The sequence below is a fragment of the Lepidochelys kempii genome, chromosome 26, assembly GCF_965140285.1.
Source record: "Lepidochelys kempii isolate rLepKem1 chromosome 26, rLepKem1.hap1, whole genome shotgun sequence".
NCBI lineage: Eukaryota > Metazoa > Chordata > Testudines > Cheloniidae > Lepidochelys > Lepidochelys kempii.
In genome coordinates, this window is record NC_136405.1 from 5,181,479 (window position 1) to 5,196,719 (window position 15,241).

A 15,241-nucleotide genomic window follows, 5' to 3' on the forward strand; every position below is an offset into this window, starting at 1 on the left:
ATCTAGCCAGTTATTCCCCATTGTGTAGCTGTGCATTTGATTTTTCCTTCCTAAGTGAAGTACTTTGCACTTGTCTTTATTGAATTTCATCTTGGTGATTTCAGACCAATTCTCCAATTTGTTAAGGTCCTTTTGAATTTTAATTGTGCCCTCCAAAGTGCTTGCAACCCTTCCCAGTGTAGTGTCATCTGCAAATTTTATATCCATGTGCTCCACTCCATGATCCACATCATTAATGAAAATATTGGCTAGTACCAGACCTAGGCCTGACCCCGTGGGACCCCACTAGATACATCTCCCCAGTGTTCTTTAACCTGTTCTTTCACGATTTTGCCATGGGACTAGCATGTGCCTGGATGTTCCTCACTCCTACTCTGCATTTGGGCAACCCTTAGACAGGTGAGCACTAACTCCACAAGGGATCTTATAGCCTTCCATAGGCAAGTGCTCACCAGTGGGACACAGGGCTGCACAAGCTGGCCCGCAGAAAAGAAGTCCTTTCTCCCAGTATAACACTTAAGGCTTAGGGTTCATACTGGTACCCTTCTTCAAACCCTACCACTATAAGGTCCTTTCGTGTCTATTTTGGGCATCTGGAAATCAAGATCCCTCAGGTAAAAAAAACCCAACCAAACCAACCAAAAATCAACTCTGCTTTTTCTCCAGACCTCTTGCTTTGAATCCTGCCAGCTGGACCTGCCCCCACCTCTGGACTCTTTCATAAATCACAGCGTGTCCAGACTGACACAAATGCAGGTGACACAAATGGCCATCTGCCCTCTCCACCCAGGCCTGGCACCTGGTCAAACAGCCTCCTGGAACTCCAGCACAGTCGCCCCATTACCCAGTCACTCATTCCCATTCCTGTTCCCCTCGCTGCTGACCCCCCTGCCCAAAGAATGGGAGTGGCAGCAGGGTGTCAGCCCCCCCCCAAGAGAGAGGGGAGCTGTGTCTAAGTGTTTCCCTCTGGGAAAATCTTTGCTTAATGGACTTGACACTCCGCTGGGCGAGGGAACACGTTTTGTGTGTCTACGAGACAAATGAGCAAATTACAAGATCTCCAGCCCACTTTATCAATTCCTTATTATCTGATGCTTGGAGGCAGCTAGGTCCAAAGGGAAAAAAAAAGTCAAACACCAAACCACAACAGCTTTGTGAAAGAAAGAAAGAAAGAAAGAAAGAAAGAAAGAAAGAAAGAAAGAAAGAAAGAAAGAAAGAAAGAAAGAAAGAAAGAAAGAAAGAAAGAAAGAAAGAAAGAAAGAAAGAAAGAAAGAAAGAAATCCACTCCAAGGAAGAGCCTGCGCTCCTCACGCTGATGGTCATGCCACAAAAGATGAGAAGGTAGCACGTTCCAGTTTCAGTTCCGTCTTGCCAATTTCTCCTCATCTGCTTAAAATTTAGATTGACCTAGCTACATCACTCAGGGGTGTAAAATGTTTCACACCCTAGTGCCATAGTTAAGCCAACCTAACCCCTGGTGCTGATGTGGCTAGCTACCACCACTCAGGGAGATGGATTACCTCCATCAGTGGAAAAACCCCTTCCATTGGTGTAGGTAGCATCCGCACTACAAGAGCACAGCAGCACCACCGTATCTGTGCTCCTGGCACCCATAGCTTAGACATGACCCTAGGTAAGAGACTAACAGAGACAGACCAGGAAAATTCTGTGCTGCTGGAAACTGGCACATCTCCACTGAAGTTAATGGAGCCCTGGCGATTTCCATCAGCAGGGAATTTGGCCCTGGATTCATTGCACCTTTCTGGCTATTTCCCCAAGTTGTCCTCTCCCAGGATTCCTCAGTATCTGTTAAAAGAAAAGGAGGACTTGTGGCACCTTAGAGACTAACCAATTTATTTGAGCATAAGCTTTCGTGAGCTACAGCTCACTTCATCGGATGCATAAAGTGGAAAATGCAGTGAGGATTTTTTATACACACAGACCATGAAAAAATGGGTGTTTATCACTTCAAAAGGTTTTCTCTCCCCCCACCCCACTCTCCTGCTGGTAATAGCTTATCTAAAGTGATCACTCTCCTTACACTGGACCAACATGAGTTAACTAATAACACTTTGCTGCAGAGTCCAATAGGAGGCAAATGCAGAGAGTAGTGCAGGGGTGACCCTACATTGGGTCACCCCTGCACTAAAGTGGGTCTAAAGTGATCACTCTCCTGAAACCTGTCAGTATCTGTTAGTCATCCATTGACTTCAGCGAAAGCAGGAACATGTTGCTTTGCTGGATGCATTTGGCAGATGGATTCCAATGTCAGGAAATGGGAGGCACCAGACACAGCTATAGACCCCTGCTCTCACGGAAGCCAATGGGAATCTTGAAAAAAGAAAAGGAAGTCTCTAAGGTGCCACAAGTACTCCTTTTCTTTTTGCGAATACAGACTAACACGGCTGTTACTCTGAAATGGGAATCTTGAATGTCTGAATGGAATGGAGCTAGATAAGAAAGGGGAGGAGCTGCAAGCGATGCCTCACAGTTACTGAGTTCCTAGGAACAGCTGCAGCCTGGAGCCCCTTGGAGGTGCATAAATCAAGGAATGCATTTCAAATAGAGAGGAAGAAACGGTGCAGCACAGAATGCACACGTGCACATGGGTCATCTGGCTTGGGAAAGGATCCCACAGGCCTGGAGACAATACAGAGGGGGCAGAGAGAGGGAAGAAGAAAGGAGACACAGAGATAGAGGGAGCCCTTGAGGGCCAGGAGAGAAGGCAATGTCGAGCTGCAAAATTAGAACTACCCTGAATACCCAAAGGAAGAGAATAACACCCAGAGGTCCCGTACTGCACCCAGACACCATCTCTGCAAGGTCTCTCAGGACTAAAGCACTCCCCAGAAGATCCAGTTACAAACTCTCCAAGTCTCACCCAGCCCTGGGATCTCAGGTGGTGGTACGTAACCAGCTCCAACAACTGCACAATGCCATTCGCCATTTCTAATCCCCCTCACCACAACGGTTAGTTACCAAAGCCACTGTGTGGTTGCAAAGAATACTCCTCACAGCTCAGAGAAATTAGCAGGACAAAGACCCAGGAGACCCAACGTAGGGTCACCCCTGCACTACTCTCTGCATTTGCCTCCTATTGGAGTCTGCAGCAAAGTGTTATTAGTTAACTCATGTTGGTCCAGCACTCTGCTCTCAGTTCCACTGTTTTAAACTCCAAGTAACTCCACAAAAATCAGTGCAGTGCCACCAGATTGGCACCAACATCACTGAGATTAGACTCTGCTGCAACAAGCGTTAATTATATATCTATACACGCTAACCCCAAGAGCCTGCTTCTGGTGCCCCGTATTTCGTGGCATCACCAGTGCACGGTGTGAACCACTACCGAATGAGAAGAGTAAGGCTCAATTCTGCTCTCAGTCACACCAGCACAATCGAAATCTCTCCTGACTGGAGCTACTCTCGATTTGCACTTTTACTTGCTTGCTGCTTTATGTGAAGAGCATCTGCCCTGTAGTGTTTCACGCCTGCTTTGCACGGGTGGAAATAACAGCGTGAGGTGCAGGGCAATTGAGAATGAGGCCCAAAGCATTCTCAGTAGCAGCGCTAGAGATGTCACCGTTATCCATAGCTCCAGGCTGCAACATCTTAGTCACAGAATTATGATTGCAAGGCAGCCAGGGGAAGGGGGGCACAATATGAGATATTATGGGGTGGGAGATAGGCTGGAGAGGAAGGGATTGAGGAATGGGAACGGGAGCTAATGTTTTATCATTCCCCTGGAGGTTGGCAGAAGGTCTATTCACAGGCGAGAGGAAGAGAATATAAAACAGTGAAAGCATGTTTTGTTTTGCTTTTATTACCTGAGAAAATTGAAGCGAGTCTGAATATATCAGAGAGACGAGAGGTGACCGGCTCGTAAGGGGAAGCTTCATAAAATTCTTCTCCTGGAGTAGGGGAAAAAATAAAATAAAAGAGATTGAAACCCCGCACTGAATAAACCCAACAACCACCCATGCTATTACTGAGCTGCCTCCCCCAGCCACTGTGGGGGAAGCCAGTCATAAAACACGAAGGGGAATAGGTGCTAAATCCCATTGAATTTCAGCAGGATCCAGCCACGGAAATTCCTTTGACTCCTCTACAAATCCTATTCATCCTGGAATGTTCTGATGATTCATTTCTGCAGAGCTGGTCAAAAAAATTTGACCATAAAAATTTGCCCATAGGAAAATGTAATTGTCAAAATTGAGACTTTCCCCACAGGAAAATGTCAATTTCACCAAAGCTTTTTGATTTCCTGTTTCAGGAGAATTGAAACAAATGTTCATTGCAAATGGACACTTCAAAACTAAACAAAATTTTTTTTTCAGTTCAAAAAAATCTCATTTTGCCATGTCGCTCAAACCTGTTGACGTTTTCCCAGATTCAAAACTTCGGGGGATTTTTCTCCCCTGCTTTGCAGAAAGTGTCAGTATTTTGACAGTACCTTCCAATCAGAACAGAAAGTTATTTCAACATGTCAGAATTCTCCTCTCACCCCCGAACAGCTCTCGTTCAGGGCTTAGCCTTTGTTAGAATTATGGCCGATTTGGTGGGGAAGAAAGGGCATTTCCAACCTTGATTTGTATTGATAAGCAGCCCCCTACAGTTCCTGGTATCATTGGGTCCCTATCTAAATAATTTTGCAGCCTTCAGCACCATCATATCATAGCTCCTCCCAAACATTAATGACTTTACCTTCAGAGCCCCACTATAAATCTGATGTCATCCTCATTGTACAGATGGGGAAACTGAGGCACAGAGAGGTTTGTGTGAACTGAACAAAGTCATCTTGTAGCAGAGCTCAGAACAGAACCCAAGTCTCTTAACTCCAAATCCATCTTCTCACAAACACTTTCACACATAGCAGAAAGGTGTATATTCAGGGGAAGGGGGAAATTTGAGTATTTTAATTACAAATCCAAATTTTTTGCTTCCAAGACCTTAATTGGGGTTTAATAACCCACATCTACAGACCCTAAACAGGCTCAGCAGAACGCAGCAGCCCCTTGCTAACAACCCCAACCACGGACCATAACTCTGCCAAAGATCATGGCATATTAACCCTTGGAGCATTGGTATGCAGAGAGCTAAAGAGCTTGTGGCTTTTCTCCAGGGCGGCTTCACAACTCTGTGGAACTGAGCAAAGCTGCCAGTATGACCAGTATACATAAAGCACCACACTAGGGGCCAAACCTTGGGACCACTCCCATTGACTTTAATAGTGTCAGAATTTGGAGAATTTCTCTCCAGGGCAATGAGCCCATTACTAAATTGCCTTCAAGCATCTCCAGGAGCGATACTAAAATTAGTTGCAGGTGATGATCTCTCTTGCACGCACACACACAAATTCCTAAACCAAACTGCACCCCAAAGAGCAGCCGTCAGCAAAAGTTAAGGGTGGGATGACAAGCAGAATAGGTCATGAGAGCATCTGTCCCTCTTAAGGAGAGATTCGTGAAAGGACCATTAATATTAGTCGTGGCCCCTGAATGCTCCCATTGTGCAGGGGCTCTTGCTAGAGAGAGAAAAAGAAAAAAATCAATGGAAGGCCACTCCAAGCTCCCAGCAGAAGACTGACCAACAGCCTTGTGCATCGATTTCCATTGTACCTAGCCATGCTTTCAGTGAGCTCCCAGCACATCTCTGTGGATTGGGAGAGAGCCAGGGCTTGTGGAGAGGGCCTGTCCGAAGACATTTCCTGCCCAGAGGAAGGGTTGGCAGACGCTGAAGTGCCCATCCTGGTGATAAGTGAGTTGGGGTTGCAGTGGAGGGATTAGGAGCAGATGAACTGCCACGCCACACATGGACCCATAAACCAAGGAGGACACTGGGTCTAACCACACTGCCCACACCGGCTCTCTGGAGGTGGAGGCTGGGCTGGGGATGGCTCCTTTCCAAGCTAGCTCTCTGCTGATCAGCAAAGGGGATTCTCCAGGAAAGGGGCAGATAATTAAACAGAGCAGCCTTTTTCCAAACCCAGCAGCCAGGCCCAGAGCCTGCTCGGGGTTATATCAGTATAGACCATTGTCTTCGGCGGCATTGACGCTGGCATAGCGGAGAGGAGAATCTGGTCCTGTCTGCCCAAACCAGTACTAGGAACTGTGATGCTAGAGTGGGAGGGTGTCTTGTGGGTAAGGCATGGTACCAGAACTCTGGGGAGCTGGTTCAATTCCTGGCTTGGCCATAGACTCCTTGTATGACCTGGAGCAAGACACTGAAGACCTGATTCTTAAAGGTATTTAGCTGTCTAACTCCCATTGCAGTCAAGGAGAGTTAGGTGCCCAAATACCTTTAAGAATATGAGCCTTAATCTCTCCATGTCTGTAAAGCAGGGATGACCATTCTTCTTTCGGCTGTTTAGACTGTAAGCTCCTGAGGCGCGACTGTCTCTTGCTATGTGTATACGCAGCCCCTGCCACAATAGGGCCCTGATCTCAACTGGGCCCTGAGGGCACTGCTGTAACACAAATTACAGCTAGCTACTTTTCACTGTTGGCTTCGGCTTGCACCCGCCACAACAGACCCCAGAAATAATCATGGGGATCTCCAAACACTTGAATCAGTGCTGGATTTAGCCTCCCCAGTCCTTGCCAGGAAAGTAGGTATTATTCATCTCTATTCTACATTACCCCGCACCACGTGCAGTCAGCAGGGACTGACTCCACCACCTCCAATGGCAAGCACAAGCCTCAATCACTAGAGCTAAAGGAATCACTATTAACTAGCCGCAATAACAGGCTCTTATCCCCTAGGTGGGCCAGCCACTAGCATGAAAACACAACATGATTTGGCAGAGCTTACAGAGGGGGAAGTGAAGCATGAAGCGATGGGTATGGACGGGCGACTCTACAGCAGACCAAGCCTTGGGGTTGGGATGACAAGTGGGTGTCAGGAGTAACAGGGGACCTCCAAATTCCACCTTCCGCCTGGGTTTCAGGTCTACAGATGTGAAGAGAACCAACTCTTTTCAGTTCGCTGGTGATTCCAAAATGTTTGTTTTGAGCTGAACCAAAACTTTGAGCAAATCAAAACACAGCTTGATTTTGAAACGTTTGAGTTTTGACTTTACCATCTTTAAACTGCTTTGATAATAAAATAAAGAATTTTGAAACAGTCGCTTCAAAGCAAAACACAAACATCGAGATTTTTCACAATTTTTTTTCGCAAAACAAACCTCGCAATCTGTCAATTTTGGTAGACCATGCAGATGGTGAAAGAGAGGCATGGAGGATTCAAATCAGCCCTGATCTAAGCAGCTGCAACTCTTTGAAATCAATGGAAGTTCCATCCTCTTGTGCCAGAGCTGATTTTGCTCAGATAGTTCAAGTGATTTGCCCACTATTCTCAAAGGCAGAGCCAAAATCAGAACCCAGGAGTTCCAATATGGGGTTCCGCGCTTGCTCCCCAACATCAACACACACCGATATCCACACTCTCGGATCTGCTTTTTCTTTCTCTTGCTTCAAATTCAAATTTGCAAGGCTGATCTAAAGTAAGGCTACCTGCAGAAAAAAGGGGGCCCTCTCCTCATGAGAGAAGTGCTGGGATACCGCCCTTTACCACCAGGTCATGGATTCAAATCCAACCTAGGTCCATAGCGACCAAAAGCAATCGCTCCCATGAGATGTATGTGACGTGACTTAAGTGGGATTCAATTTCATTCCTAGTGTTTTAAATTGTTGGTACGACAGTATTTACAATCCCGCACCAAGCTCAGGGTTCCATTGCACTAGATGCTGTACAAATACAAAGGAAAAGATACTTCCTTCCCCAGAGAGCTTACAGTGTCACTAGGTAAAACAACACAGAATTTGTTCCCATCTGTAGGGTGGGGACAAGGCACAGAGAGACGAAGTGACTTGCCCAAGTCACAGAGGGAGTCTGTGGCAGAACCGGAAATAGAACCCAAACCTCCGGGCTCCTAGTCCAGAGCCTCAACCATCTCTCCAACTGTTGGCTGTTAAACCATCTCTCCAGACCTTGCCGCCACAAGAACACTCATCATGCTAATTGTCCTATCTCAGACTCGGTTGCCCTGGGGGTAGGAGGGTGTCTCTCTCTCGAGTGAAGGGGAACATGAAGTGAGCTTGCTCTGGCCCACAGATGATGCACCTACTCTGTGGATGAACAGAGGTCTCACACGGTGACCCAGCTGTTAGTTCCCTTGACAGGGAAGATGCTCAGCCAGAACAGGAGACAGGAGGCTTCTGTTTCTAAAAAGATTTACAAGCCTCCTAACAGACTGTGGCCCATGCCCGCTCTTCCAGGCTCTTCTGGATCATTCAGGATATTATTAGCCTGAGCAAGGCTGCTTTTGTCCCCCATAATTAAGAAGCCACTCAAAACCTTCTGCTGGAAAAGAGGCCTATTAATAGGCAGGAAGCAATCAGGCAGGGCCGGCTCCCCTTCCAGCAGCTCCTCCACGGACGGTTATAAATGCATTTCGCAACAGGAAATGTTCAAAAAGATCGTGAGGCAAAACTGGCTGCCAGGGAGCTGGGATTGAGCCACCCTCCTTCCCTGCTGCAGAGCAGAAGCAAGACCAGGATGGGACCTGGATAGTGGGGAGATCAGCAAGAGGACAGAGAGAGAGGCTCCCACCTGGCTCCAATAGCTTCCACCGCCATTCGGTGGCCTCTGAGAAATGAATTGGTGGGTCTCAGTCCACTTCCCCCTGGCCAGGTGTCTTCATGGCACGAAGGAGCTGGAGGAGTAACTCACGCTTAGCGAGCATGAGCGACAACAGCACGGCTATCGCGCCGTGAGCTGGAACACAAGCCTCCAGACGGTGTCGTGCTCACGCTGGCCACTCCAGACCGCCCCATCTCAACTGAGCCCAGATCACCTCAGCTCAGACACAGTACAGCCAGTCTCCCACAGGCTGTCCCATGGCCTCACTCTCTGTCCACCTACCTCACCTCCACGGCCCAGGGACCAACCCGGCCGAAGCCGCCAGGAATACACATTACACAGCACAGACACGCCAGCCCCAGTTCCAAGCTGTTCCCATGGCGACCGGCTCCTTTTGGCAATGGACTCCTGCCCTGTCCGCTGAATGGGCCTCGTGAGGAGTCCCGCGATCGGGTACCCAGCAGCCAGGAGGAAGGTGCCAATCGCCTTTTGGGAGGGGGCAGCAGCACTGCAGGCCCACAAGAGAAACTAGAAGGCGCCTGCTGGAATTAGAGACCACGGACTGACCTCCTGGAGGTGATCAAAGCAGACTGAGAGGAGCCTCAGTGATGTGAGAGAACAGAATTCCAGCCTCCAGGCTGGAAAGGAGAAGAGCAGAAGGAACACAGAGAAAAGGCAAGCTACAAGACGGCAGTGTCATCTAGTGCACAGAGCACTGGACTGGGGAATCACGAGACCAAAATGCTATTCCTGGCTCTGCCCCAGACCCTGCTTTGTGTCCACGGAGGAGCCACTTCTCTCTGTGCTTCCCTTCCCGTGTCTGCTCGAGCTAGATTGTGAGAGCTTTAGGGCAGAGGCTGTCTCTGACTATCTCGGTTGAAGCCTCTGCTAGAGTACTACAAACGAATATTGAAAACAACAACAACCCCACCCTCCTCTTGTGTTATTTTGGCCTGTTACCACGGGCTGGTGAAATTGAAAGGCTGTTAAAAGGAAAGGAAACACTTACGATCATTCTGTAAGAGTCCCTCGTTTAAATCCTGCCAACACGTTCGCCATGCTGGGTTTGCTAATGCTCTGATGACAAATGGCACCTTTATTAAAGTGTGTTTAGGAAACACTAACCTCTCTCTATATTGCTTTGCCAATGCAATAAATAATTAAACACCGGCTGAACCTTGCTGCTCGCTAGGAAAATTACCCAGTATTAAAAGGGCATCGAACTTCCCCTAAGCTGGCTGAGATGCAATTAACCGCTGGGAAAGGCACTGGGGTGAAACCAGCCAGGCTTAATGCAGGGAACTAAGCTGCCATGCACCAGGAGAATGCAAAACTTGCTCACTTGAGAAAGGTGAGCGAAGAGCAGGCTATTGGCCAGATGCATTGTGGGAGAATTAGCCTCTCTGAAGCATCACATATTGACAGTGTCAGAGCCAGGATACTGGCTAGATAGACCACTCTGATCCAGTGAGATAGGTGGGGGATCACTGCATTGAGAGATCTAGTTATGGAAGGAGATGGGATACCTGAACAGATTGTCCAAAGGTCTGCTGCACTACAGTGAGTCTACCTGCATAACGAGGTCTCTGAAACAAGATGGGATTTTGTATGATGGCTTTGGATGGTCCTGCAGCAGCTCCCTGCTATCCTAGTCCTGGGTTCCCCACATAGCTGTGCCAATGCCCCTCCTTGCTGGGCATCAGCACAACCTTCTACAGCTGGTCTGTTACCTACTGGTTAGACCACAGGAGAGGAGTCAGGAGTCTTCCTGGGTTCTACTCCTGGCTTCCCCGCCGACTCTGTGCATGAATTTGGGCCCTTTGGCCTTGTCATCACGATGGGAAAAGGTGTGTTCTTACCCCGTTAGCTAATATGTGGTAAGACAAGGTAAAATCTGAGTGAAGGCAAAGCTGTGCCATTCTCATGTGAGTTAACAAGTTGAGGTAAACCTAGGATCCTGGCCAGAGTTGCCATCTCACCCTGCTAACCTGTGTGAAAGCTACAGCCTTCCTTGTCTTCACTAGGATTTTACCCCATGTTAGCCAACACATGGTAAGAACACACCCTTTTTTTCCCTTCTGTTTCTTAGTTTCTTTCTGTGCCTCAGTTTTCTGCTCTGTGAAATGGGGCTAGTATTCTTCCCTCCCTCCTGAAGTTGTTGTTAGGCTAAATTCATTCATGTGTGCAAAGCCCTTTGAAATTGCTGACTGCACGGTGCTGAGGGGCAAATCACCATTAAGTAGAGATTCCTGCTTCCCGCCTGACTTTCTGGCCATCCAGCAGCAGAGCTGACCTAGAGGCTAGGGTTTACTTCCACCAGCTGACACGTGTTAAAACTACAACTTGCCTCATCTTCGCTTGCAATTTAACATCAGAAAAAAGTGTGTTTTAACCAAGCATGGGTGAAGGTCTAAGGGAGTCACCAGGGGCCAAAGGTTTCAGAGGTACTCAGCACCCACAGTCAGGGCCAGATTTTCAGCACGTTGGGTGCTGAGTGCTTTTGGAAACCTGGTCCCAATGTTGACTGCACACAAACTTACAACACTTTAATTAAATGAGTGCAAACCTCTGGGCGGACACTCTTATTCCAGTTTAAAAACTGGTTCTATTGGTTGAGCTTACCCCTGTACGTTTACCAACACACTCTAAAACGACACAAGCCCGGTTTAACCTCACTGAACAGTGTCCACACACAAAGTTTCACTGACTGAACTAAACTAGTTTAAAAATCACACTGATAGTTGAACAGGTGCCACTTTGTGGGTAGGCCGCGTTCTATTCTATCTCCAGCCTGGAGCCGCCAGGAAGTCACCGATGGAGGAGAGACCCGTGTAAGGAAAAGAGGAGGGTTACAGTTTTGGTTGCGCCGCATGGTTAGAAAGAGGAACTATTCCCCTTTCACTCCCCACCACACTCCCTTGGCTCTTAATTACATGAGAGGAAAAAATGAATTGCTTTCACTTGCAGGATGCACTCCTATGATGCTCTCTCTCCCCAGCTCCTTTCATCCTCTCTCTCCTGTTCTACCCTCTCTGCTTTATCCTTCCTTCCCCCAATTTTTCCTCCCTCCACCCCACAATCAGTTCCCACTGAGGCACCTAAATAAGGGCTGAGTTTTTCATGGGGCCTGCTGTGTACTGAATCTGCTGGTCGCTCCATTCAGGTGCCCAAGCAGGAGCCTTCGGGTACAGAGCTCTTTGAAAAACCTGGCCCTGAATCTTTAATGAGGCAGCATGGTCCAGCGGCTGATGCATCTGACTAGGAGTCAAGAGACATGCGGTATATCCTAGCTCTGACACTGACTTGCTGTGTAACCCTGGGCAAGTCATTTAATGTTCGCTGATTCTATTTCCCCACCAATCTTTAAAATGGGATAGTGAAACTCACCCCACTTTGTAAAACACTTGCAGATCCAATGTCCTTTGCAACTGGCAATTATTATTTCCCCAGGGCTCTTCTGAGTTCTCTACATGCTACCTGACCCTGGGCACTAGAATGTAGTCACTCTCTAGCACCTGCTTTTTGTGTGCGAGACACCCCAGTACACATAACCCACTTTTCACCTCTCTCTTACAAGGAAGCAACATCCACCATTTCATCTGCATGTACCGGGAGCATTCCCAGGCACCCAATGGTCTGCAATCCGCATTGTGGGCAAACGTATTAAGGAAAAGCTACAGAGATCGGTACGGATAGGGCTGGACGTATCTTGGCTGGCTCATCGTTGTGGGACAGCAAGGATGGATGATGCACCTCTGGCTGGAAAAGATCGTCCAAGGGGCAGCACAGGTGCAAGGGAAATGGGAGGGAGGCAATTTGCTCACTACAAATAGCAGCCCAGTGGCAGCTGGGATTGAGGCAGAGACTCAGGCTCATTCTAGTCACCAATGATACATTTTCCCATATCACAGAGCAACCCACTGGGGGATAGTCAGAAATGACTACGGCCTCTGCTCCATGCAGACAGAGGATGGAAATGACCAGGGGGGCAGCTACAGACTCAGGATTGAGGGGTATGGGCAGAGCTGCGAGAAGGAATCTTGCCAGCACCTGCCCACAATACACCAAATTCCAGCCAGCACTCCCAGCCCCTCAGGTCTGGGGGGTCCCCAATTCCACATCCTAGCACAGCCAGTCAGCTGAGCCACTGATTGTGATATATAGCAAGGGGGAGGGGAGGGCCCCCGACTTGCTGATGTAGGGAGGGGAGGGATGGGAAGAGACAGCTTCCTCCCCCATCCCTTTGATGAGGAGGAGAGAGTAGATAATCCTCTCTCCAATAAACAAACTGGCCCAGCGCTGACAAAATCCAATTTCAATTACCTGCACCGCTCCCCTCTCTGATTTACACCCTCACTGGCCTGCAATCACAGCTGCCTCTGGTGCATCTCGAGGCAGTTCATCTATGGAAACAGCCAGCTCCGAGATCCCCTCGTGCCCTTTCCACTGCTCTCGCTCAAACCCCACCCTTGCCAGAGAATGGCCAGTATTAAGAAGGTGCCTGGTTTTCTCCTAGAGAGCAGACTTAGGGCAGCTGACAGACTGCACATGGGGCTTTAGTACAGCCTACAGCCTGTTCCCAGCACATGCCCCTATAGGGGCATGCACGCAGCGTCAAAGGCCTGTAAAGAGTCAATGACACCTAATGGCCAAAGCAGTAGCTTGGAAGCCAGGAACTCCTGAGTTGTAGTCCCCTTCCTCACTCTTCTTTTGGGGGAAACTGAGGCACGGGGAGCAGATGATCAGTCCCATCCTGAACTCAAGCAAGAGTTCTGCACTCACAGGGTTTGAAGCCGGAATCATATTGTAACAGATACAGGACCACTGAAAGCTTCTTGTCCAGAACGGGGATCAAACCCCAGCCCTCTTGCTCCCTGAGCACAGGCCCCTGCTGCTTGAGCTAAAGGAGAGTCTGCATAAGCTGCAAGCAGTGCAGGGCCTGTGGCACATGACTGCGCAGTTCCAACACCACCCACCAGAACTGGCACATAGCACTGTTAGAACAATCCTTTCTGCACTTATATAGACTCTTGTACCCGAGGATCTCAAGACACTTTACAGAGAAGGGGAAGGAACTTGCCCAAGGTCACTCATTGAATCAGTGGCAGAGCCAAGAACAGGAGCCAGGGCCATAGTTTGCTCGCACTGATGCCAGCATAAGTCTGAAGCAACTCCACTAACTCCAGTGCAGTTGCCATAATCCAGGCTGGAACAGAGCAGAAGACAACTAGGAGTCTGCTTCACCAGCCACGAGCCCACCCTGCCTGGCAGATGAGAATTCCCAGAGACAGCGAGTAAGGGGATGAGGTGCCATTCCCACCTGGTGAGCCTGGGCTTCCACTGGACACAGACAGCAGGAGCCAATACAGTGCAGGAGAGGGAAATGCTCCGCAAGCAAGGCCTGGGGGACACTCATATAGATACACGAGACTAGATTGACAGCCCGGAGCCTGCTCTGAGAGGGGGGCAGGCAAACAGCCCATGCACAGGCACCAACTGGAGACCTGGCCCTTTGACCCCACTAACGCAAACTGGAAATTAACTCCCCGCTCCCTGCGCGCTGAGCTCCCCTCTCCGTGACCTGTCTCGATGCCCCGACGTGTCTTCTCATTACAGCCCAAACTGCTCCACCGTGCGCAGCCCCTTCCGGGGTGAGGCTGCCTAGGATCAGCCTGGCATTCACAGCTTGGTTATGAAAAGGCAGCCGCACCAGAGAAGAGCCCAGCCCCACACTCCTCTCACTCCCATCAGCCCCTGTTCCAGCTCAGTGTGGTTCTTGTGAGGATGCTCCTTCCAGAATACTAATCAGCTGTTTAACATGGAGAGAGAGGCAGTCCCAAAGCCGGTCAGCCTGGGACTGCCCTCTGCGTTGGTGCAGCTCACCGAGCTCTCAGCCCCTGCCATTGGCGATGGCGGTGGGGGTGTGTGCAGGCACTAGGAAGCCTCATGGGCTCTCCAAGTCTGGCAAATTCCCAAGGCAGGGATGGGATGTGCCCGAGTCTAGAGGAAGAGAGAGTCTGGGAAAAGGGGATGGCGAGAAAGAATCTAGAGGGGGAGAGTGGAGAAAAGGGAGAAGAGTCTGGAGGGGAAGGGGCGAGTTTGGTTCTTTCTTCCCCATCCCCACCCATCGATTTGGCTTCTGTTTGATAATGAACAAGGTGAGAGATCTACCAGGGATCTAAACACTGAAACCTTGGGGGTTGAAAGCTGAGACATGCCAGTCCAAGACAGCCCTACTGATACCACTCCAGCTCTACCCAGGCTTACACCAGCCCGTGCTGCAGAATAACCTTGAACATTCTCCATGTAATTCCACTAATGCCCCATATTCCTGACCTGAAGAACACCCCCTGCTATTCCAGTCCTGGACTCCCCTCACAGCTCTGAAAATGCCCCTCAGTCCTTTCCTGCTGTTCCAGTCCTGGACTCTCCCTACACACACACTGCTCCACTAATGCTCTTCACTCCAGACCGGCTGGCCCCCTGCCACTCTCGTAGTAAACCCTCCTCCCAAATACACTAATGAAGAATCTGATTCTTCGCTGCCTGGCACTTGTGTCACCCGTTATCTCACCTGTGCAGAACAGGTACGAATCGCTCCCAA

At 49.1% G+C, this 15,241-nt stretch overlaps 1 protein-coding gene across 3 annotated transcripts in view; it reads right to left on the reverse strand.

Annotated features, from left to right (window-relative positions):
- GFRA2 (GDNF family receptor alpha 2) overlaps positions 1–15,241 on the reverse strand; it is a 98,019-nt gene that overhangs the window by 67,563 nt on the left and 15,215 nt on the right. For 2 of the 3 annotated variants that reach the window (XM_073325054.2, XM_073325052.2), the window contains exon 3: positions 3,825–3,908. The exons of the other annotated variant lie outside the window; for it this stretch is intronic. In XM_073325054.2, coding sequence (XP_073181155.1) covers positions 3,825–3,908 — 84 coding nt within the window. The remainder of the gene's footprint in view (positions 1–3,824; positions 3,909–15,241) is intronic. 3 annotated transcript variants of the gene reach the window in all.